General features: G+C 34.1%; 1 protein-coding gene across 1 annotated transcript; it reads right to left on the reverse strand.

The window, feature by feature from the left end:
* Positions 1 to 21,288: 21,288 nt before the first annotated feature.
* Positions 21,289 to 24,539, reverse strand: LOC128222515 (uncharacterized). The gene is made up of 2 exons (XM_052931559.1): positions 24,392 to 24,539; positions 21,289 to 21,848 (listed from the first exon to the last, which is right to left on the reverse strand). Exons 1-2 carry the CDS (start codon positions 24,479 to 24,481, stop codon positions 21,561 to 21,563), a joined length of 378 nt encoding a protein of 125 aa, XP_052787519.1. The 5' UTR covers positions 24,482 to 24,539; the 3' UTR covers positions 21,289 to 21,560.
* Between the last annotated feature and the right edge of the window lie 1,566 nt (positions 24,540 to 26,105).

Consider the following 26,105-nt stretch of genomic DNA (forward strand, 5'->3'; position numbering starts at 1 on the left):
AATAGGGTATAGAATCCCCTATTATCCAAACGTCTGTAAATTGATCTAAAGTAATGCAAAATTCATCGAATATATGTTTTATAAGCGTCCGACCTCCAGCGCCCCAATTGCATAATAATTGACGAAGACATGCCCAGCCCAGTTAAATCGGTTGCTCTGCCAATACGAAAACTATGGCTTTTAAATTTTGTACATGCATATTTCGTTAGTATGAGACCTTTACGCAATACTGAATTGAACTGTGTGCGTGTAACAGCTGCACCGTTGCGGTGGCAGAAAAACGGACCTTTCACTTGCGGACGAAGTCCTATGAAAACTGATATGGCTTTGTACGGACATGGGTCATTTATTTCCTTTGGTAGTTTTATAACAGAAGGGGGGCCTTTTTGATTTGTTTTCCATGTTCTAATAGTAATTTTTACTTTCTGTTCAGACACATTTAACAACACATCAGACTGTTGCACTGTGTTGTTAGCTAAGGCGATTGATGGCACTACCAGTTCGCTTACTCTAAATAGCCCAAAATACGTAAGTGTGAACAATGCCTGAAATAAACAGGCCTCGTAATGATCATAACATGCATTGGGTACCGCTACACAAAGTTCTGAGAGTACTGGCTTTGTGAGTGGTTGCCTTGCATCGGCTGACTTTTTCTTTAAACGATGGCAACCCTCTAGCGTTTTCTTAACTATAAACATGTCATCCAAACTTTGCCCCCATTCATTTTTGAAAGTAGTTTACGCCTGAAAGGTATATGCTAATAGAATAAGATGCTAGACCAGTTTCAAAACAAAAAGCAATGAACAAAACTGCCGTTTGGTCTGAAATTGGCCAACTTTTTGCTAAGTTATATTTATCCCTAAAGCGATCAAATGCACTTAACATGGTTATGTATGTCAACTGGGAGTTTATTGCCGTCCAAGCGGCTGTAAGTTTCCCAGCTCTAGCGCAAATATATTCCAAAGAAACTCCGGGATCAGATCTGGAGTTGGATTGGCTTCCGGTGCAAGTTCTCTGAACTTTTCCATCTGTAAGCGAGATAGTAGTGCATCACAAATATTGTTCTTCACGCCTGGGACATGACTAGCCTTAACTATTATGTTTAATTTGAGGCATCTAAGCGTGAGTACCCTAACTAGTTTCATCAACATTTCGGACTTTGATGTGAGTTTATTAAGGATGTGTACTACTGCAATATTATCGCAATTGAAACGAATCTTTTTGTTTGAAAGATGTTTCCCCCAGACAAAAAGTGCAACAACTATAGGGAAAAGCTCCTCAACAGTAATATCAGACAAAAGCCCATTTTCAACCCAGCAGACAGGCCACACTGCTTGACACCAATGAGACTTAAAAATCACTCCGAAGCCTAGCTTTTCGTTGCCCGAGCTATCAGAAAACAATTGTACCTGTTTATTAGAAAGCCAGAACTGATCGTGAAAAACTGATTTACCATTATGACTCGTGAAAAACAAGATCCACATGGACAAATCTCTCTTAACTTCCTTAGTGATTCTACAATGATGGTATGGTTTTGACAGACCGCATGTTTTGTCAATCATGCAGGCCCCTGCAGAATGACCTGCCCATTGGTATTACACGGCAACAGAAATTTAATGAACCGATAAGAGACTGCATTTTTTTATGAGTTGTTTTATCTTTAGTAAGCATGGATTCGATTTTTAATCTAATTTCTTGTATCTTTTTTAATGGAATGCGAACTTCCATCTTAATACTATCAAGTTCAATACCCAAAAATACTAAAATTTCTGAGGGGCCTGTTGTTTTCTCTTCAGCTATTGGTACACCTAACTGTGAGGTCAATTCCCTGAAAATGCGCATGTTTTCGACGCATTCCGATTTTGTTTCAGCGGCCCCGAGAAAGTCATCTAAATACTGAATTAAATCACCTGACGCCATGCGCTGCCTGATACAGTACAAAAGAAATTTCGCAAAGCGTTCAAAAATTGAGCAGCTTATGCTTGTCCCGAAAGCCAAAGCCTTGTCGAAATAAAATTGCCCATTTACTGATAAACCAAGCAAGGAAAGTCCGATGGGGACACCGGAATCATTCTTAATGCTGATTTAAGATCCATTTTGAACAACTTGCAATTCTAACCAAACTTTTGAATCAAAATTATTGCCTCATCGAAATGTGTGTATTGTACCGAAGCCAGCGCTGGGTCGATGAAATCATTGACCGATTTTCCGTCTGGGTAAGATAAGTGGTGTATTAACCGAAATTCCCCAGGGTTTTGTTTAGGTACAAGGCCAAGGGGCGAAACGATCAAGTTGTTAAAATGTTTTGCCTTAAAGGGCCCGGCAACCCTACCTGCTTGAATTTCAGTTGTAATTTTTTGCATAAGAATATCTGGTCGCTCTATTGCGGACTTGAGGTTTCTAGAATCTCTGCCCTCTCTTGGACCCTTATACTGCAAAGAAAACCCGTAGCGAAAACCGTTTGTCAAGAAATCAGCCTCCAATGGATTATAGTCTTAACAGAAAACTGCAAGTTTTTCAACATTTACCGGGGAATGTGCTAGAGTGTTTGTTGAATTGTTGACGAACATGTCTTGGTTTTTAACGTCTCTGAAATCTGAAACCTCTACCCCTGCCCCGAAAGGGCTGCTTGTTTCGAGATAAATTTGTGTTTGCATGGGTTACATTTGCATACGGGTTTGGCGGTGAATAGCTGCAATGAATATCAGCATGCCTTGCACCACACCGTGAACAGACATGGTTAAATTTACACGCGGCCCATGAGCAATTCCCTTTGTTAAAATCAATGCACGCAAAACGTGTAGACGAGCGTGTTTGACTATGGTTTACCGGGACCGCTCGAGTTCCCTGGGACGTGTCACGAACAATCATACAACGCCACCACAGGTCATTATTGATTTTGGACCATGTCGACGGAGTTATGGCCTGGCGTAGCCTGAACTGCTCATCATATGAGCGCCATGCAAAGCCGCCTTGGCGTGAAGCACCTCTCTAACATTGTACATATATTGTAACATTTCGTTTGTTTTAAGGGGTTGCAAAGCCAGATAGATGGACATGTAAATCAAAAATGCATCAGTCCACTTTTCGATGGATTGTACCTTTTCCTTGCATTCTTTTGGTTTGGCCTCAAGTGAGTCATCTAGTGATATTGAGAGTGTGGAACTTTTACACATATCGTTCAATTCGATTGCCCCTTTTAACAAGACAGCCAAATTTATGTATTCTCCCCTCATTATTTGTTCCTTTAATTGCGTTGGTACATGTGATGAAAGATCATCGTTTGCTAACCTATACATGTCCATGCTACCATCAAAATTTGCACCCATTTGGAACTCTCCACCTTGGCCAGACCCCATCAAGCCACACCCAGTATCTGCAGGACTTTGCCTATTTTCCGTATTTTCTGTGGTTATAGGGGGCAAAATATTAGACCTTGCAATGATGTCATGGAAGTCAATTACATTACCTTCACTGTTGTTTCCCAGCTCCGCGTCTGGCAAAGGTATCTGCGGCGCCTGTGGGGGTTGTGCCTCCAAGTTTACACGAGGCGGTTGCCTTAGCCGCCGTGCACGTGGCTGTTCTTCTTCCCTTTCTTCTGCCGCTTCCGCCACCTTCCTTTTCCTCCCTTTAGGACGTCCTCTACCCGGCATTGTTATAACAGGCGTATAAAGCCGCGAGTGTAAAATATTAAAATACTAAACTTCTTTAATTTTCTTATTTTTTCAAGAGCGTTTTAATTTCGGTCCTCTCCGCACGAGATTTCGCTAGCAAAGAAAGATTCCCGTTACATAGACCGGTTTAATTTAATTCAAAAAAGCACTTTAAACTAGTGTCAAATATCGAGAACCAGTCCGTATTGACTTGACCGATAGATGCCGAGAGTGTTCCGATTGCTTAGCAACGGAACAACAGACCTTAAATTCAATCTCGCGAAAATAATAAAATTTATTTTTAAGCAAAATAAATTAACTTATTAGTTGTTAGTCCATACTCACTGTGACGTGTTAGTGAAATGTTAGTGTAATGTAAAAGTATCTCATCCAAAGCATTATTTTGAAATCAAAATATTGATTATTAGTTCTTTTTTCATGTCTAAGATTCCCAACCTTTCATGTTATGAAAATGTTTAATTGAATGTATTATATATATCATGTAATGAGAAAAACTTTGTGTTCAACTTACATAATAATAAGTTTAATCTTTAATACATCTTCTGGACTTGATCAAAAGGCAAACTGGATTTATCATTTGTTTTATTTTCTATTCCAAATAATCGTTTGGACGACCTTAAACTGAGGATGCATAAAAAATATAACAAGCATTTATAAATATTTCAGTTTAGTTTTAATATTTTAGATTCAAGTAAAATATGTTCGTAGAGAAAATAAACAACCGTAGGTCGTGAAAGTATTGTTTTGTATATCTGAGAAAAGCAGGAAAATAACCAATCTCTTTACTAGTGACAACAATGCATTTAACATATCATTAATGAGTAATTGTTAACACTTTCTGTTGATTTAAGTTTTTCCGGGATTGCTGACATATTACAAACAATTACAATATAATTTTTAATTTACATGTTTATTGCTATGCGATAATTCGCAATCCAAATATATCCGAAAAAAATTGCGTTCGTCGGAAACAATTCGCATTTGCCAAAAGGCAGTTTATTAAATGAATGGACATTGACGTGTACAAAATTTATGTTAACCTCCCTCTTCGCTTCTATCCTGTGTTAAACAACTAATTGATTGATTCATAAATTACGAAACACTATGATCCATTAAAAAGTCAAGTACATTCTGGGGAAGCATATTTCGCCGCCTAATGATATGGCATATTACGATTATATATGTTAATAGTTGTGAGCGTTGACATGCAGTTTAGCATCTTATGTATCGTATTGCATAAATATCAGGTGATGCAGTTAATATTTCCTATAAACCGGTTATTGGAAAGAGACTTTCCTTTAAGGTCATTTCTCAGTGTTAAGGAAGGCCAAAAATGATAGCGGTTCGAGACTACATGCTTTGTTTCGTTTTGAGGAGAATCTTGTGCATTAGTAAAGAATTCATACATTGCGGCGGTGTTGCGACATGTCTTTGGGTAATAAGGAATTGACCAAAGTTTACGAATTTTTGGACCAAAAAGCATTTGCATTGATTCGAAAAAATGTCGATAATATAAATATGTTTTTGTGGCAAAATGCCCTAGACTATGTAATAAATAATGTATTGAGGGTTCGTGAATAAATCTTTTCAAATAAGAAATACATTACCTATATAGATACAATAATGAAAATGTTGGATTAAATTCATTTCCTGGTAACAACCAATGCAAAAGCATTTTTTGAAATAGCTTCAATCACAACAAAGCCACACTATAGATTTTGATCGAGTAGTGTTGACAAACAATTCATTTTGTTAACATCAAGGTCAGTAATACCAGGTGCATCAAGGTTTCCTGGTTTATTGTATTTGCTGAAAAACGCCCTCGATTCGGTGAATATTACCATTCTTTTTATATGATTCAACGAAATATCTTATGAAAGACCTTGTGCATCGGATTAAGAGCAATTGTTTGTTTACGATGACGCGATAAATAGTGGTTTTTTTTCTTTTGTTATATCAAGCTTAAATAATAAACTTGGAAGGTGGAGAAATCGGGGTCAGAACACAAGCTCAACAAACATAAACGATTGAAGAGAAATTAAGACAAGAAGTAAAGCCAAAATAAACTGATATTTAAAACGAATCGTCAGACAGATTGTTTAAAACGGTATCATAAACATGAATCTAACCATTTTAATACTTTTTAAATTGAAAATGTCGGTGAGACAGCCCATATTACAAGGACGCAGGCTGTTGACGGTGAGACAGCCCATTTTACAAGGACGTGGGTTGTTGCCGGTGAGACAGCCCATATTACAAGGACGCGGGCTGTTGACGGTGAGACAGCCCATATTACAAGGACGCGGGCTGTTGACGTGAGACAGCCCATATTACAAGAACGTGGGCTGTTGACGGTGAGACACAAGGATGCCCCAAGGATACAGAGGACTGAATTTTTTTATCCGACCACATGAACATGAATATGCTTGTTTTCCTTTTAAGAAATTACCGGATGACATACATATGATTAATCAACCGACAATTTGATGCGTAGTCGATGCAGTCCTGGTTGAATCTATCAATATTTATATTCAGATTTAATGAAGTATTTAAATTGCAAAAAAAATCCTGAAGGACATGTCATATTCACAGCCAAAACCTCACGTTTTCAATTACGCCAACTAAACCTATTGATCTGATTAACCTATACTCATGTATCGCTTATATGAATATCTGTACCAACGTACAATAATTATCACAACATATTGCTAAAATGTTCCAAAAAAAAATATTCATTAAGACGTTACTAACTACTTACAAAATTATTTCTCTTGAAATCGCCGCATTGATGACTTAACATTACAACAGGTTTGGTGAATATCCACATTTACACGGCCGTTTGAGTTCACATGCGTTTCCGATTGTTTAACTTTTAGTGAAATAGAAACTACCGTGTATTATGAAATTCTCATCAAAAGGTCACTTGTACAGGTCACTTTCACATATTACCAGCGACAGTTTGAGAAACCAGTCGCTGAAAGAAATATTGCATTTCAAATATAAGACATGAAAGAAAACAATCGGGCGTCACTGCCCTGTTAAGAATCTGTTCATGAACTGATGATTTTTTCATGAACATTCATGAACTTTTCATGAACATTCATGAACTTTACATGAACATTCATGAACTGTTCATGAACATTCATGAACTGTTCATGGACATTTATTTAATGTCCATCAAGTTCTTGAAAAAATCATCAACATAGTTCAACAACAGTTCATTAACCAAAGTTGATGAATATTTCATGAACTGTTCATCAAGTTCATCAAAAAAAGTTCACGAACCTTATGCTATAATAATAAAAATCTTCAATGCTCTTGCACAGAATTCATCAAAACATAAGTCCATGAAACTGTTCATGAACCTAAGTTCATGAACTTGAATCATTGAAATTTAATGAATTTGATGAACTGTTTAACCATTCAAAAGATGAGACGTCCAGCAGAAGTCTGCGGCAGCAACAGGCAGGCTTTTGAGAGATGAGAAAGTGGTGACTGTTTGGTGAAGTACGGATGAAAACTTATAACTTAAAAAGCCATTTAAAAAAGGCATTTTGGATAATTCAAGTGCAAATACGTATAAATGCGTGGAGTTTCCATGCGTATTTATCAACTGGCATAAGAAATCCAGCAAGTTGCAGGTTTGAAACAGTTTAAAAATTTGTTTAAATAAACAATTAAATATTATTACTTGCTTTTTTATCAGATCGTCCAAGATAGAGAAAATCACAATGGGAGCTGGTATTGATCTCACTATTAGACCGTGTTGTAAAAAAAATAACACTTCAACTAATATAATTTAAGACCATTAAGGGTACAGTATTAAATTAATCCAAGAAAAATATGCTGATGGTATAATTGAACACGTATTCGTGGCTGTCCGAATTCGATGGTTGACGCAATATGTATCCAGAATTACCCTATTTGCAAAAATACTTACAAAACATCTTTGCCAGCACTGGCTAATTAGTTGTCAAACAGGTTTAAGGTATATTCTTTACAGGTTCAATAAACTTAAAACGACTCTACAATCATTGAAAAATGCATTGAAAATGACACAATCCGATGTCCGGTGTTTCTTTGTTTACCCACTTCCGGTATCGCTTACTGATCGCTTACGTCTTTATTAATTATAAGTATAATTAAAGTAAAATTGAAAGGATTACGATCTCTATGAATATGAAAATATTGCAATTCATTTGACAATTTGTTACGATTGCCTCACATATATTAACAAATTAGTCTTATTCTTTTACGCTAAGTAATTTCGAACTTCAGCCGTGTTCGACAATGCGTCAAATAAATTAAGTGATATTTCGTCGATTTTATGTAAGCTAAAACAAAGCAATGGGTGTTATTCAATAACTTTCATAACTAACTTTTACACTAATATTATTGTTTAAAACGACATTATAACATTTAAAAGTTGTGAGCAAATATGTTCTTTTTAATATTTTTTCCCGACAAATGTACGATATACGTTTGTGTAGAAACACAGTTTAGCGAGTGTTTTTGAGTAGCATACAGTTAAGTCTTCATTGTTATATATTTTTAACAACTATTATATATGTTTCTTAATGTAATTGTTAATAAAACTTCTGTTAAGCTAGTTTTTGTCTAGAAGTAGGAACAAATCGTCATTTATCTTTTATAGTTTATGACTGTTATTATTTTCAAAATATTTACCCTAACATCACATTTTTCATGATCTCAAATCACTTATCCAGTGTTGCCAAATAATAATTCTGTCTATTTAGAAACTTGATGCTAAGTTAACGAGCCATGTTTGTCTTTTATTTTGACATTCTTGTTAACCTGTTTAGCCATAGGAGCTTACAAAAACAAATCGTCAGTCCACAAAAGAATCAACTAGACTACTGTGAAGGAGATATCATTAAAGCAGAGAATGAGAAAAACATTCTAAGCCATAAATTTTCAAATCCCTCAGTTAGTTGACATTTTTTTAAAGCACATTGAAATATTCTCATCCTGGTTTAAAAACATCTATGGCATATGTGTGGAATTTATTTGCAATGCACAAAGGTGACACCCTATGAATGTACTGTCCATGACAAAATCAAATTTAATAAAATTAAACATAATTATTGTGTATAGTTTGGTTAATTTTCCTTATCCTTTTTTGCAGTTACCATTATTCATCAAATAAAACATTTTGGAGTGGGGGGTGACAGACAGGAATGAGAATCTTTTTTTAATAATTCAGACTCTCAATAGAATTGAGCTTTTTGGTTCGAAAGCATATAATAAGCGATCATTAATTAATATACCTGTGACATTGAAAATCGCACTGATTTTATAACCAACTCACCTTAAGTTATTGGCAATTTTTTGCAGTAAAAAAATAATATTAGAAATATTTTTCAGGTTGGAAGATGGATGTCAAAATCTCAGCAGTTAAGAAAACGTCATGGTCGAATCATATTTGTCATCAAGTGTATTAAGGAAACGGACCTGCAGTCTTCAGAGACTAATTGTGAATGTCAAGGACTGAAATAAGCAATATAAAGGGACCTTACTCATTGTGTTATGTGTGTTAAAATGTGAAATCTGCTGTAAATGGACATGTAGTAATGATGAAAAATTTACCCTGTTGAGAATAACATGAACGGAGTTCATGAACTATTCATGATCTTAGTTCATGAACTATTCATGATATTAGTTCATGAACTATTCATGAATGACAATTAAGACAAATCAAGTTCATGAACTAAGTGGGAGACTACCACTTAGTTCATGAATTTTCAAGTCCATGAACTCCCATTTAGTTCATGAACTCGATTTGTCCAAATTGTCATTCATGAATAGTTTATGAACTATTCATGAACTTAATGCATAGTTCATGAATAGTTCATGTTATTCTCAACAAGTAAGGCAACAACGCACTGTGTTACATTGTTTGTTGAAGCGAAGTTCTTTTTAAACCGAAACTGCTATGACCACTTTAAAGAAATTGAAATTATATAAGTCCAATAAACAACGAGAGGCAATTATGTACTGACCGTTTGATATCATCTTGTATTCTGAACATGTCAGTTCATTATAAAACACAGGCAAAGTACATTTATTAAGAATGTGTCTGCTTATATTCAAATACGCGTCCGTATAAATAAAGAAACAATTTTATCTTAAACCTAATTGGATTATATTATTAACGTCACTGCATATTATCGGTAACCTGGAATTGGTCTTTTGGAAATAAAACATTAATAGCGTAGGGGGGCATCGTAGAAGGAATTATTTAAATGAATTATATCAAAACTGTTTTGATCGTAAAAACACTCGAATTAAATACTTGAGACCAATTGTCCTGTTTTTATTTCGATAACGATGTTAGTAAAAGGTAAGCATTCCAATATATGATGTCGTTGCCGTATTGTATTGATAATAACAATATCCTGAGTAAATATTAAAATTATTTGGTTCTACTTGTGGTAATACTTCATTATGAGTGACTCCCAACACAATCCATTCAAATTCATGTCCAGTAACTGGCGTGATGTTAACGCTTTTCGAATGCTTCAAACTATTATCCGATAGGTCCCCTGTTAAATAAATGGTTTCACGACACACTATCGGAGCATGAACTATTTGGTTCTGCCGAGTGAAGTCATACATGGTAACTGCTTTGTTCTGCATTAAATGAACTATTTGACAACGTTTGAGACACTAAAAGTAAATAAAACTAAGCTTGCAGTTAACGATTCGTGTTTTAATCCATGAAACAGACTATGTCTTAGATAAGGCAGTTGTTTACAATGATATAGAGGCACTCATAAAATGTTTCCCCCTTTTACACTGAAATTGTCTTCCAACAGGACCTATATATAGCAAGTTGGGTGAGGTCCCTTGCAGAGATCTTTTTAATTGCCGCGGTCTCGGTCTTCGGGCTGTCTTTCTTAATTATCTTTTGTATGCCATGTCAATGTTCTTATCTGTTTCTGTGGTATTTACCGTGTTTATTTGTATTTCCTTTTTGTTTGCATACGTTTCTATTTCATCTGCAAGTGCATGTCAATAATGGCTATGGACCTGCATTCGAAAGTATGGGCCTCTGAACCAGAACAACTGCACGAATGCACTTTTTATCGATTTTTTCTGCAATAGCGCAAACCTAGTTGTTTATATATTATTAGTTCCATATAAGATATCTTATTGCCCGCCGCTCTGCTTGTTGAATGTTCGTCATATGTATATTTTATATGTCATCTGAAATAGCCTTGAATTTTGTTGTATTTATGTCATTTTGCATGTTTTAAATGACTGGCCCTTTATCAAATATATTCGCCAATGGCAAATGCCTTGTTGTTTATTGCGCGGGTGCATCAGCACCAGCGCATTCATTAGTTGTTTTAAAACTATCCCTGTTGCATTGTTTTTGCGCATTTCTTACCGGATATTATTTAAAAATTAAAAAATATAATAAACACACTGTAGAAGTTCGTCACTAGATTGGTTCCTGTTCGAGTTTGCAATAGAAAATTAAGATTAATAATGTACTTATATGTGAAGCTTAAGTAATGTAACGCAAAATAAAATGAGAGTGTTTTTTCAAAACATTTTCACAGGAAAATTGTCATTAATGCACATTTGCTGAGCATACTATTCTGATTTTATTAAAATGCTTCTACATAAAGAACAAATCACGAATGCGCAGAAGGTTTGTTACAATAATATTTTAAGATCTGTGAACCAGTCTACCTATCTCAATGGACGGTATTGACCCGGATCAGTAGCAAGCTTCTAGATGATCAAGACTAGGGATATCGTGGTCAACATGCTGGCGGTTGGAAAAAGGTATTTTTGTTTTTCTTTTAACGTTGTGATCTAAAAACAATATTGTAATTTATTTTGTATGATTTATATTTTAAAAACAGTCTTCGTGCCTTATTCAACAGTAGCATGATTTTTGTCACGGTATTTCTACTTTCACTTTGGACAACCAATGATGTTATTAAAACCAGGGCCATGCTATTTTCCGGTCCCGGTCTCTGTTTTTAAAATGTCATGGTAGCTATCGGGTGTGATCGAGAAGGTGTGAATGAGATTATAATTATTTGACCATGTATATCATTTTTATTTCAATAAAACAAACAATAAATTTAGGCAAAAATAAAAAAAATATACACACGAACTTAATATGATGTCGGGAATAACAAACACATAGTGGTTTTTTTTAATATTTAATTCAGTTATAAGTATACTTTTGATGATATTTCTACAAATGAAAACAATGCATGAATACATGTTTATCATTTTCGGGAATTCTAACATTTTTTTTAATTATTTATTTTGTTGCAGGAGATGCACTTCCACGGGAGCAGGACTTTTCAACCCCAAGACTTTTAACCCCTTCAAAGAACGAAGACTTTTGAACCCCTATTTCAAAGACTTTTCAACCCATACCTGTTTGGACTTTTCAACCCCTAAATCAAAGGCGTTTCAACCCCTAGTTGAATTATTTTAATAGCCATATTAAAGGCTTTTCAACCCCTAAATCAAAGACTTGTCAACCCCTTTTATTTGTTTGTTGTTTTTTTTTGCATAAGACATTAACACATTCATTCATTTGGAAATAAATGTGTTTGTTATTTTAATGCTCTTAGAGCACACGTCAATTATAGCAATTAACACATTGTTATTGAAATACAGTTAAAGATGTGTTTGACCAAACTTTTGTTGTCTAGATAACAGAACAGAACAGAACAGAACAGAATGTTTATTTAACTTAAGCATATACAGCTCATGGTTATAATGGTTGATAATCGATTAAACTTACGCGGGAGTGGACGTGGATTTAAGTCAGGGGTGAAAAAATAGTAAAATTTGATATTTTTAGTGAATAAACGGATACTATTTACAAAAAGTGTATAGAATACGAAATATGTTATGGGATATCGTGTATCATGACTAAAAGTAAAAACAATAAAAGAAAGGATCGGAATAGCAGTGGAAATAACAGTGATTTAAACAGGAGTAAAATCTGTAAACAAAGAGGCCCGTCAGAGGATTTTGACCATAATGTGAGTGACATAATAAGCCAGGCAAATGCTGTTTTATATGCAGAAAACGGTGCTTTGGATAAGAACTGTGATAATAGTGTATTTGTAAGTGACGATACACAAGAGGAGGCTGTTACTGGCGGGGACAAAATGGCAGAGGGCGGCCGCGAGCCAACCAACAGGGACCTCATGGATTGCATGAAGTCCATGAGTGCGAAGTTGGCAGAGGTGGAAAAGAAACTGGGAACTATGGAAGTGTTAGAAAAGAAAGTGTCGGACTTTGATAAAGAATTGAAGAAAATATGGTTGGCCCTCGACGATCGAGCGAAGAAAACAGAGGACCGAGTGTCAAGACTGGAGGATCGCGTGGATTCAGCAGACATGGGGACGGGCCTTGTCTCCAGCAGGGTGGCGGTCCTGGTGAAGCAGAGGGACGAGTTGCGCGACGATCTCACATACATGAAGTCACAGTCTATGCGCAATAACCTCGTATTTACTAACATCCCCGAGGACAACAGTAGCGGAAACGAGACAGCCGATGTCACCGAGAGGAAACTGCGACAACACCTGCAGGACGCCTTGAAGATTGCCAAGGAGACGGCGGACAGCATCCGGTTCGAGCGTGTACACAGGACACCGGGCCAGCAAATCAGGGGCAAAGTTCGAAACATTGTGGCCAAATTCACGTTCTTCCAAGAACGCGAAAGTGTGCGTAGGGAGTGGAAGCATTTAAAAGGGACGAATTTCCACATGTTCGAGCAATTCCCGAAGGAAGTGACGGACAAGAGGAGGGGGCTGGTGAAGAGGATGAAAGAGGCCAGGGACGGCGGAAAGAAGGCGTGGATAGTTAACGACACCCTCTATGTGGACGGTCGGCCAGTCAGGGACTAGGGGCACGCCGAGGGTGAGCTCAATATCCTCTCCTGGAATGTGCACGGCCTTACTCAGGAGAAACAGCAATCACTTGATTTTGTAAATATTGTTTCTAATTCTGATATATGTTTCTTATACGAATCATGGACTAATTCTCTTAGCAATGTTTCTTTAAATGGTTATATTTCACTGAATTTTTATCGCAAGTTCCAACATCGAAATGCTCGTAGGTGTAGTGGAGGTATTGTATTGTATTATAAGGATCACTTAAAAGATGGAATTGAAATTATTAGAAATCATCACGATACAATTATTTGGTTAAAGCTAGATCATTCATTTTTTAAGACCAAAGAAAATATTTATTTATGTGGTGTCTACCTATGGGGTGAAGAATCGCCAGCTTATAATGCTTTTAACAATGTTGATTTATTTGACACGCTTGAAAACGATATATCTGAGTACAGTGATTTAGGCTGTGTAGCTATTACTGGCGATTTAAATAGTAGAACTGGTAAAAAACATGATTTTATTATACATGATAATGTTAATATTTCATTTAACGATTTAGATTATGAACCAGACAGTACCCCTGTGCGGGCCTCTGTCGACATTGTAAATAATAGTCACGGAATCAAGTTATTAGATTTATGTAAATCGTCATCAATACGCATTGTTAATGGTAGAGTAGGCAACTCAAATAATTATACATACTTTTCAAATAATGGTTGTTCCGTTATAGATTATCAATTGATGCATGAGCGAAACTTTTCAATAATTGGCGATTTCACTATTTGTCCATTCAATCAATGGAGTGACCACTCACCTTTGCATTTTAAACTGTTATGTAATTATATTACTCAAGAAGATCAAGAAAGATCAGAGATAAAGTACAAATGGAACAACGAATATAGAGAACAGTTTCGCTCAGGAATTATTGGCTGTTTGCCACAATTCAATACAATTATTAATAATATTGATAGCTCTAGACAATCTGTAAACGATGCTGTTAATGATTTTTCGAATCTTATACGAACTGTTGCGGATCCTTTATTCTCAAAACGTTATCATTATAGTAATAAACCTTATTTTTTTTCGAATGCCTGTGTAAAAAAGAATGACTGGTTTGACGCTGAATGTATTGAAGCGCATACTGTTTACTTACAGTCATTGCGTGTATTTAATACCGATAAATCACTTGAAAATAGATTGTTATTAGTAGAATGTAAGCATGTGTATAAAAGTATTGTTAAAAAGAAGAAAAATTCTGCATTCAGATTAAAAATGCAAGAAATAGAACAACTTAAGAAACATAAACCGAGAGACTTTTGGAAATATTTTAAATCTAATTCCAAGCAAACGAATAATAGCTTATCAAATGAAACGTTTAAAGAATATTTTTCAGCTTTAGGTAGTAGTGTTTTTGAATGTTTCAATGAGGAGTCAGAAAACTTTGGTAGCACAAATGATTTTAATTTAATCAATGATTCATTTCCTGAATTGGACCAGCCTATAACTGTCAATGAAATTCATATTGCTGTTAAAGCACTGAAGCGTAATAAATCGCTAGGTACTGATTTATTGATGAATGAATATTTTATAGAGTCTTTTGATATTTTGTCATCGCATCTGTGTGATATTTTTAACGGTATTTTAAATACTGGATATTTCCCCGATAAGTGGATGGAAGGAGTTATTATACCGTTGCACAAAAAAGGAAATGTAGACGATGTTAATAATTATAGGGGAATTACTTTCCTTAGTTGCATGTCTAAGCTCTTTACTACTGTGCTAAATAGACGAATCGAGATATTCTGTAATGAACATAACATTATTTCGGACGCTCAGTTCGGATTTCGGAAAGGGCGATCCACCATCGATGCTATATTTATTTTAATGTCATTGGTACAAAAATATTTAAATGACAATAAGCGGCTTTATGTTGTATACGTCGATATGATGAAATGTTTTGATTCTATTTATAGAAATGCGTTGTGGCTGAAATTATATAAATGCGGTATACAAGGCAAATTACTTCGAATAATTAGAGATATGTACCAAAAAGTCAAATCTTGTGTTAAATCTTGTTCTACATATTCCGATTACTTTGACTATGCAGTAGGCCTCCGTCAAGGGGAAGTTATGTCCCCTTTGTTATTTTCTCTTTTTGTTGAAGACCTAGAGTTATATTTACAAAATAATCTAGACTCAGGCTTACGTATTGACGTTATTGTACTTATTCTATTATTATTTGCTGACGACATGGCTATTGTAGGTGAAACACCAGTTGAAATTAAACACCATTTGGATAGACTTTCAGAATATTGCAATAATTGGGGTTTATCAGTAAATACACTTAAAACCAAAATTATGGTCTTTCGTAAAAGGGGAGGGCTATTGCCAACAGAAAATTGGACCTACAATGGCCAGCCTATTGACGTCGTGAATGATTTTAATTATTTAGGAACTGTTTTTAATTACACTGGAAATTATGCTTTAAACCAGGAACATTTAACTGGCAAAGCTTTAAAAGCATTAAATGTGTTATTGTGTAAATGTAAGGAGTATGACCTGAAACCAAAGATTTTTTGTCAACTATTTGATGCTTTTGTTGCCCCCGTTTTGAATTACTCTTCCGAAATTTGGGGATTTACTAAGTCTAAGGAAATTGAGAGAATCCATTTAAAGTTTTGTAAACGTTTGTTAAACGTTAGAAAAAATACATGTACAGCAAGTGTGTACGGGGAGCTTGGTAGATACCCTCTATATGTACATAGATATGTTAGAATTATACAATATTGGTTAAAGGTTACAAGTAGCGATAACATTATAATAAGTAGTGTATATGAGTATGCATTATCTGACTGTAATAATAGAAAAAATAACTGGGTATCAAATGTTAAAAAGCTTTTGAGCCAGTATGGTTTTGCATACGTATTCAATAATCCTAATATGATAAATGAAAAGTACTTTCTAACTGAATTTAAAACAAGAATAATTGATTGTTTTAAGCAAGAATGGTATAGATCCCTTGATAGCCCAGTTTTATTTTTGTATAAGGAATTTAAGACTACTTTTGTGTATGAAGATTATTTGGATTTATTACCTAAAAGCTTACGACTATTTTTCTGCAGACTTAGACTTTCTGCACACCCGTTAAGGATTCAAACGGGTAGATATAATCGTAATCGAATACAACGTGAAGAAAGACATTGTTTATGCTGTAACTCAAGAGATATAGAAGACGAATTTCATTTTATTTGTACGTGTACACGTTTTGAAACTATAAGAAAGAAATACATAAAACGGTATTATTATTTACGTCCGTCTGTTTTTAAGTTCATCGAACTGTTAAACACAAGAAATAAACAAGAACTTATAAAACTGTCCTTATTTGTCAAACAAGCTCTGAGTATTAGAAGATCAATTTTAAATATTGACTGATAATTATAATAGTTTTGTTCATCCTCACCTGATTTGCATATATATTTATTTATTTTTTTGAATGTATTTATGATTCTATTCCATATTATGTATAACCTATGTCATATCATGTGTTTGTTTATTTATTATTCATATGTGGTTAAGAAGATGATGTACTTTGTACAAGTCTTAATAAAATATCTGTTCTGTTCTGTTATAAACACAAAATGCAAAAATGAAAAATAGCATGCATATGATAAGTAATGCATGTAACAAATAAGTAATGCATTTGGATATTTTGGTAACTATACCAACAATACATATGATATACACAAATCTAACACATTTAACAGCAATATAATGTGAGAATGTCTTATAAAATATATCAAATATTAATGTCTCTTATCTTAAAAGCCTTAATACAGAAAAAATCCAATTTTATGAACAGAGTTTTTTTATCAGAATTTAGTAATGATATAAATTTAATCATACTGAACAGAACAGAACGGAATGTGTATTCAACTTAAGCATACATAGCTCATCGTTATAAACACAAAATATAAAATAAATAACAAAACAATACTTGTATAATTGCAAAAGAAAGTAATTGCATAGAAGGAGTCATTTTAATAATAATGTATCGTAGTGTAATATAAGTTAAAATTAAGTTTATTTCCTGGGTTGGGTTATGAAACTCTGAAAACCATACACACCATTTATCATAGTGTAGTACGTTAAATTTAATTTCCTTGGTTGGGTTATGAAACTTAAAAAACATACACAAATTTTATCAAAGTGTAATGCGTTACGATTAATTTCCTGGGTTGGGTTATGAAACTCAAAAAAAATATACACATAATTTATCGTAGTGTATTAGGTTAATTAAGATTAATTTCCTGAGTTGGGTTATAAAACTTCCATAAAAACCGTACACATAATTTATATTAGTATAATAAGTTAAAGTAAAGTCAGATTTTGATGCCTGGTTACCCCCAAAAGAAGTTTTATTCTAAGTGTATTACATATTTGAACGAAATAACATTTATAATGGACAAAGTTATGTTCATACTTTCGTTCTTAAAGTAACAAAATTGAATAATTGCAAAAGAAAATAAACACAAAGAAGGATTTACAGAACAATCTCCATATTTTGCTTGTAGAACACCTATACAAACTTTCACTTTAACAGTTATCGAACTTTCATTGCTTTTAAAAAAGGTCAGCGGTTAAAACTTATTGTTTTAGTACCATATTGCTATTTCAGTACAGTTCGATTTCTGTTTTTGACTATGTAATCAATTGTGTATTATCTAATAATTCTGGGAATTGGGGTAGGGTAATAAGCTAAAATTAAGCTTATTTTCATTTGGGTTTGTAAGTCTGGAAATCATACAAAATATTCAAGCTGCTTATGGTTTGAAATGATGGCCATCAGGGTATTACAACCTTAATTAACTGTCACTTTCAAGTAAGTATAACCTAAATTAAAGGTGTATGAAGCCCCTTTATTCCACACGTCTTGCACTTTAAAGGATGTGTGATCTTGATTCCATTCTTTTACGCATAAACATTACTACGCTTATAGCATTTTTACATATATACCACTTCATAATAGAATGTGTCTTTTTTAACTTAAGAAAAAAAAAACATTTATGAAATATTTTGTAACACCAAGTTATGTTTAACATTTTATCAACACATTCGAAAAGCATATAGCTCTTAGTGATAAAGACCGTTTATTCTCGTGATTTTGTTTCATGATCACGTCCAAGATGGCCACTGCTAGGTTCAAATTAACAATATTTGTGCCATAGGCTTCGACATTACATGATATGACAGATCTTTTATAGTTTACGAAATAAGGATATGTGTTATTGTGTACCATTCTTTCTACTACAGGTGAATAATATTCAAAATCGAGTCCGGTATGGCTACCAACTGAACAAAAATGTTTAGTTTCTTACGAGCTTTTCCGTTTCACGGCCACAAAACGTCAGCTCCACCACTTAACGATGGTCCAAGGAGGCCATCGGAATTTCTTTCAAAATTGTGAATCGGTTTAACATTTGGTCTTTAATCATCGTATTGTTTATGATAACATTGACGTACCCAGCAATGTAATAAGAAAGCTCTTTGGACCATATCAAGTTCGATATGGCGTTCTAGACGGTCGCCCGAATAAAACAAAATGGAGTGTATTAACAAAAATGCGAGTTTTCTAGAATGAAAAACTCACTTAACAGTGAACAGATGACGTCCGTTCGCAACCCTTATTTTTCTTAATATACATGTACGCAAAATTATGCTGCTACCATGTTTTAAGATTCACTTCTACTCCCAAATAAGATGTAGCACAATTAATACAATTGTTTTAATTTGACAAAATATATATATTTATACTCACTGATTTTAAAGATAACGTTTTTTTTATTTAACATTCAAAAGATGTATTTAATATCTGAGTTTGGAAGAATATAGATTCAATTCATGTTTATACGAAACTGCTCAAAGAATCGCAAACAAAGAAAGAACATTGTTTGTGTCTAATGTCTAAATTAGAAAGTACTATCGAACAGATAATTCATATTTTAAAGCGCATATTGTAAATGGTGTAAGAAATATCCATTAAATGCAGTTCGATCAAAATACTATACTGTAGCGTTGTATTTGTCTTAAGAAAGTAGTATTTTTCAAAGTTAAAACTGAAATCATTAGATATTGATAAGTTCATGAATAATTGATTCGTGGCTATGCCGGTTCAAAGTTTTATGAATATTTCAGGTTCAATGAAGTTTCTTAATTAAGAAGATACTATTTGAATTTCTAAGAGAATCCTTTGGTTATATGTATTTCATTTAAAACTGATCAGTTCAGCAAATGTCAGTCAACTTTTAAAGGTAAATCTAGAAAAGAACATTGCCAAGTAAAGGTTGTAGAAAATGCATCAGTAACGGAAATATAAACGAAAATTCGGATGAGTTTCAGTTTAGAAATATATTGTGGTGCAAAACTCTAACGCGTTACAAGTTAAAGGGAATTAAACCAATTCCAAACAGTCAAGCAAAATAAATTTTGCTGAAGAATTTATCTGTCATTGGATTTGATAAATTCCAAGTTTGGTTTGCATTGTTTTAGATCAGGAGGCGCTACTTGTACGCCAATATCGGGAGTTTTAGACTCTTTGATTAAGAAGCATGGCTAAGTCTAAAGAACTTATATAAAGGAAAATGTAGAACAATATAAACGGTTATTAAACTAATAAACATTACGTCAGAGTAGCATTTCATATAAAAGAGTTTCTTAAATAGTACTATATTTTAGCTTTTTTCCTTACCGGAACTGTTCACTATGATAAATACACTGCCGCCTTACATTTATACACCAGTGCATGTGTTTAAGCCGCTTATAAGGGTTAATATTTACATAATTCATGTCAGGTTCTGAAAGAAAACATAGATTTAATTATTTCTTTCAGGTAAGGATGTTTTGTTGGTCATGGTCATGGTAAGTGACGTGGTACTTTCGCGGTTAGTATTTAAGCCCTTGGGCACGTGGAATCGCCATTCGATGTTCGTCATCCAAGCAGATTAGTTTTGCAATTCCCACCGTTTCGACCCATGTATTCTATTACATGAATGTTAATGTGACAGTAATAATAGTATTTTCTAATCCCGTTGGAGGCTGAAATGTTTAAATTCAAAAATACTATATCAAGGATGACTTAACTATATACTAAATGTTTAAACTTGTGTTTGTACTTTTCCGAATAAACGTTTTTCTATGGTTTTAAGCATGAAATCATGCTACCTTATTCAGTCACGTGTTACGGGAGAATGTAAAGGTTTCATTGACATGTTTTCGTTTTTGAAACTATGTATATGTGCATGGACACAACACCAATTTTCTAATATGTCATTTATTTATTTTTATCATGAACCTATGAGAGATTGTGTATAACAATAAAACATTCTGCCGCCTGCAAAGCATGCACCTTTGTGTTTGTTTTTGCTTTATACGTTTATTTAGGGTCAATTTATAACTTTGAATATATGTAGTGATAAAACATACGTTGTTTTTTTATACCACAACAATAAACACCATAAACATGTAATTCAAGTTGTTCAATCTTAAACCTCACCAACTTAATAAGCCAGGGTTACATAAGCATTATATTATAAAGCTGATTATATATGAGAATAATATTGTTGTTTCTTAAATATCGTAAGCTTTATGGCAGGAATGTGTATTTTTTATTACAGGTTTTTAAAAGTAATTGATAATTCATGTAAAATAAGTAATGACATAGTTCTAAACTTTATTTTTTTCCAATGAGTTTGTTTTAAACCTTCAAATCATTTAACATATGAAATGACATTTTACGAATACACATATTACAAACATTATGTCCAAAAGTATTCAAAAAGATTAAGATAAAAACATCAATGCTAATGTGCTGACTTGTTCCTTTATGTGTCTTCCTTTATAAGTATATATCATCTATAAAGATATATGTTTTTAAGACCCGATATATGGGTAGTCAGCGTACTGCATCCCTGGCAACATTTAGTGTAATTTAGTTGGGTTTGCAAATGATGAACTCGTGCGTATGGTCGTAGAAGTAAGCCCATGTTCGTCTCATACTTTTTGCTTTGTATGCCATGGGACATGGTCTTGACCTAGGGTTGAATTTCTCGTCGATATCGTTAAGCCCCGGGACAAACCAGCCAGACCATTTTCCACTAAACCAACGGATCTTGTAGGCAACGATTCGGCCCCTTTCTACTGCCAGATCTGTCATGTCTAGTCCTGCGGCCCATTGACATTTTCTGGTTGGTCCTCGGTTGACTACTGCGCATTTAGGCTAGAACAAAACAAAATAAACACGAAGGTGAGTCGTGGCGATGTTATGGTTAAGATGTCTTTTTCACACGAAATAAACCTATCACAAAGGACACTTTTAATTGAGTTTGCAAGAAATTGGACTCGAACGGGTAAGTTTGTGGATTACATTACAATCAACCTTAAATGCGTGTAAACACTATATCAAACATTGATTATTCTCAATATAATTATTTAGTTATCGTTCGAGTTGTATTTTATATAAAATATACTTCAAAGACTATTTTGTAATTGAATCAGCATGAAACAAATGATCATACATGTATTATTCTATATATGATCACTCCATGCGGATCCTGTTTTAGTTGCTTAAACAGCTACATGAGTTATTGAACATTTTATGCGCACGAAACGGAAGTTGAATAGTTAAAACCACCACGGTTGTAAGTAAAGGTTTGTAGCATGTTGTCACAGACGACGTTCATAACTAGCGTGCTGTTAAATGAATTGAGTTGTAATTTATCCGCACGCTAGTTAATTCACGGTTAAGCTCCGTCTACCTGTTACTGTTCTAATAGAGAGGGCGTTAAAGACAACACTTCGCAAAATGGTAGAAAAGTAATTTGTGACCTTCTTCATCAACGGTATTGCTTCTTTGCAAGGTCTTTTTACTGAAATTGTATTACAGCTGTTTCGATATTTGATTAACTTGAGGGATAATTGTTTTTCGTTGAAATGTGAACATTAAACATTAAAGCTGCACTCTCACAGATTGACCATTTTTACAACATTTTTTTTGTCTTGGAAAGAGCAAATGTTTGCATAAACATCTTCAAATCAATGATATAAGATTGCTGACAAAAAATCAGATCGTAGATTTTCATATTTCCGTTCGAAAATTAATGTTTTATGGCTTAAACCGTTACTAACGGTTTAAGAAAAATGCATAAAACATCATTTTGTGAACTTAAGTATAAAAATCTGCGATCTCAATTTTTGTCAGCAGTCTAATATAACTGGTTTCAATGGATTGTTGGAAAAATTGGCTCTTTCCAAGACAAAAAAAAAGAAAAAAAAAAGGTGTCCAAACGTTCAATCAGTGAGAGTGCAGCTTTAAACTACACACAACAAGCCTTTTGTACATGACAGAGCATAAGGCTGGATGGAGCAGGTTGATTAATCATGTTGTCGACAGAATCGTACAATTAAAGTTGTGAATAAATTCACACAGACACATTTCACAAATCATTTTATTCAAGATTCGAAATAGAACTTCTTTTGATTTGATTATTTTTATCATAAATAATTATGACGGTTTGTTTGTATTTCATAGTTAAACACCATACATGATAATGCGGTTAAACTTTATTAAAACTGGCGGCGTCACAGGTAATTACTTTACAAGGAGATATGAATGAGTTTATCAATGCGCGAATTGACTGAATACAAATTAAGTTTATTTATCAACTTTAAAGATGATGAACCTATATACTTACGCAAATACTTAGAGCAAAGTAAAGCCAACGATAAGAATGTACTTTAAACACGAAGGCATTTTTGTGTAATAGTTGATAGAGTTTACAAAACAAATCCAGGCAAAGTGTCCATGTGTGATGACAAGAATATTACAACATATGGACAATGTACAACATAAATTACAGAAGCAAATACACATTTAAGGGACTTCCATATTGCGAGGGTCGTTTGAAGGACCAAAACATAAAAGGCTAAAAAGCATTTTTCCTTTAGTTTAAAGGTTCATTATTAAGCAGTCAAAAAACATACATCCTTTGCTGCATATGTAGGTGTCACAAAGAGTTGAGCAACTTTTACAAAATAAAATTCAGAATTTCAATAAAAAATAATGCATTTTTTTTTAAATTGCTTTGTACAAAATGATTTTGTTTTCATGTAATATTAGGCAACACTACCCTACCAAAAGTGTCGTGGGTTTGTGGTAATACTTTTTTTTAAAGAAATATTTGTTACAATCAAATAAATTTAATTCAATATTTTCCTATTTTTTTATTATCTGTCTTAACAGAAAACATAACATCAAAACAAAACCGTGACATTGTTGACTGGGTCATCTCGAGTACCTTTACACAAAAAAATACTAATACTTTCAAAAGACTTTTCCCCAAAAACTGCAAATGCTTTTTGATCTAACATCTATCTAATAAATGTTTCTTTGTAAAATTTTGTCTACAACTTATTACCGCAAAACAGGTCGCAACGGATGCATGTTTTACTCTTTGCCCTTCCCACCCGCTTTTGTACTGTGGAAGACCCTTAATTCAAAATCATCGCAAAAACGCATTATATTCATAACTAATGCCGCAATGGTACACCGTAGACAAACCAGATTCCGTACAAGACTGCTAGATTCCCAAAAACATTTCTTCATGATGAAAACCGCATGCGTTACGTCCAGTTATAGTTTTATTTTTATACGTGCCGTGTGCCAAAACAAAACATCGACATAACAATAAAAAAGATGATTTCACAAATGACTGGTTTAATAGTTATGCATACACATGAAAAAAAATATTTAATTAACTGTACCTGTGAAGTTGTGTCGTAAATCAGCCTATCCTGGGCCTTTACGACACTCCACACCGACAACAGTAGCAAACTAAGCACCAGCAGCTTCATTTCTACAAACTATTTATTCTCAGACGCAAAGCGTTAAAGATGTATTTTTCAAAACATTAAAAAGTATTTATACACAATACAGCTTGCTGTCCAATAGTTATTGGCTACTTCTCAATCAATCAAATGCTGAGAATTTAAATGCGTATAATGAGAAGCCGGATGCGGGTGAGATTATAATTTTTCAAAACATTAAAAAGTATTTATACACAATACAGCTTGCTGTCCAATAGTTATTGGCTACTTCTCAATCAATCAAATGCTGAGAATTTAAATGCGTATAATGAGAAGCCGGATGCGGGTGAGATTATAATCAGAATATTTCCCTAAAAACGCAATGCAACATCCGTGAAGAAAATAATATTATGTTCAACGCATGGGCAATTTTGTCAATTACGCAATCATAACTAGTTACAATATATGAATACATTCATAGGGTGATAGGTAGCAATCTGAATTAGAAAAAACAACTCATTTTTGTGTGTTGATTACAATCAATTTTGTAAATAAAACATGATCGGGCTACGAAGTTGAGCTATGTCAGATGGCCGAGCTACAAAAGTGAGCTATGTCTGATGGCCGAGATACGAAGGCGAACAATGCAATGATTATCAATATATGTCCCGATCAATATGTGGTGAATATATTCACTACTTGTTTAACCAGCTCCTCCCGCAGTGACCCCCAAATACACCAACCAGATCCTCCCGCAGTGACCCCCAAATACACCAACCGTTTCAGGGCGGTATCCCCTACATTTATTGATAGCGAACTATTTTTTTAATGTAATGTTTCTCGATGAATAACTGCTATGCCTTGCTCAACGACTCTAAGTATGGAGATCTTGCGCTTTCTGAGAGATTCAATGATACCTTTAGATACATTGATGACATTTTAAGAATGAAAAGACCCTTATTTATAGAAGATATAAAAATGTTATACCCGTTAGAATTACAACGTAACAATTCAAATACGCTCAAGATTCTTCGTTATTAGATCACCATCTTGCAGTTTCAGATTGGAAATTGATCATCAAACTCGGTTAAAGGTGGTACTTTAACTTTCTTAAATAGCCTTCTTTTGACGGCGCTGTTGCAATGTTCTTAACGGAGTATTTCTTTCGCAATTAGTTAGATTCGCTGGAGTATGTAGGAACATGCATGAGTTTTGCTCCTGTAGTAACGAATGCTAAACTGCTTAAACTGCGTAAACAAGGATTATGATATCCCAAATTAAGACCTTTGATTTGTTCTTCATTCAGCATAAACTCTCAAAACAATATTTGAAGAGCGCTTTGGCAAAGGGATCTCAATCTTGGTAGGTATCTTGGTCCTCTCTGTAGGTAAACCTATCGATTTTGAGGCCAAACGAAAAAAGGTGACATTCAGCTAAAAATTCATTTTCGATAAATAACTGAAAAAACGCTAGACACAGGGACCTCAAACTGGGTAGGTAGGTTGGTTATGACTATAATATGAACCCTATTGATTTTAAGGTCAGTGGATCAAAGATCAAAGGCGTTGTAACCTTTAGAGAAAAATATATTTCCGATCAATTACAAAACAACGCTCGGGCCAACGGATCTAAAGCTTGGTAAGAGGGTTGAGACCCTATTTATTTTGAGGTC

Source organism: Mya arenaria, chromosome 16 (assembly GCF_026914265.1).
Source record: "Mya arenaria isolate MELC-2E11 chromosome 16, ASM2691426v1".
NCBI classification, from domain to species: Eukaryota; Metazoa; Mollusca; class Bivalvia; order Myida; family Myidae; genus Mya; species Mya arenaria.

Coding starts and splice junctions, on each gene's coding strand:
- LOC128222515 (XM_052931559.1), bottom strand. CDS start 24,481: ATGAAGCTGCTGGTGCTTAGTTTGCTACTGTTGTCGGTGTGGAGTGTC. Junction 21,849..24,391: donor TTTACGACACAACTTCACAG/GTACAGTTAATT, acceptor GTTTTGTTCTAG/CCTAAATGCGCAGTAGTCAA.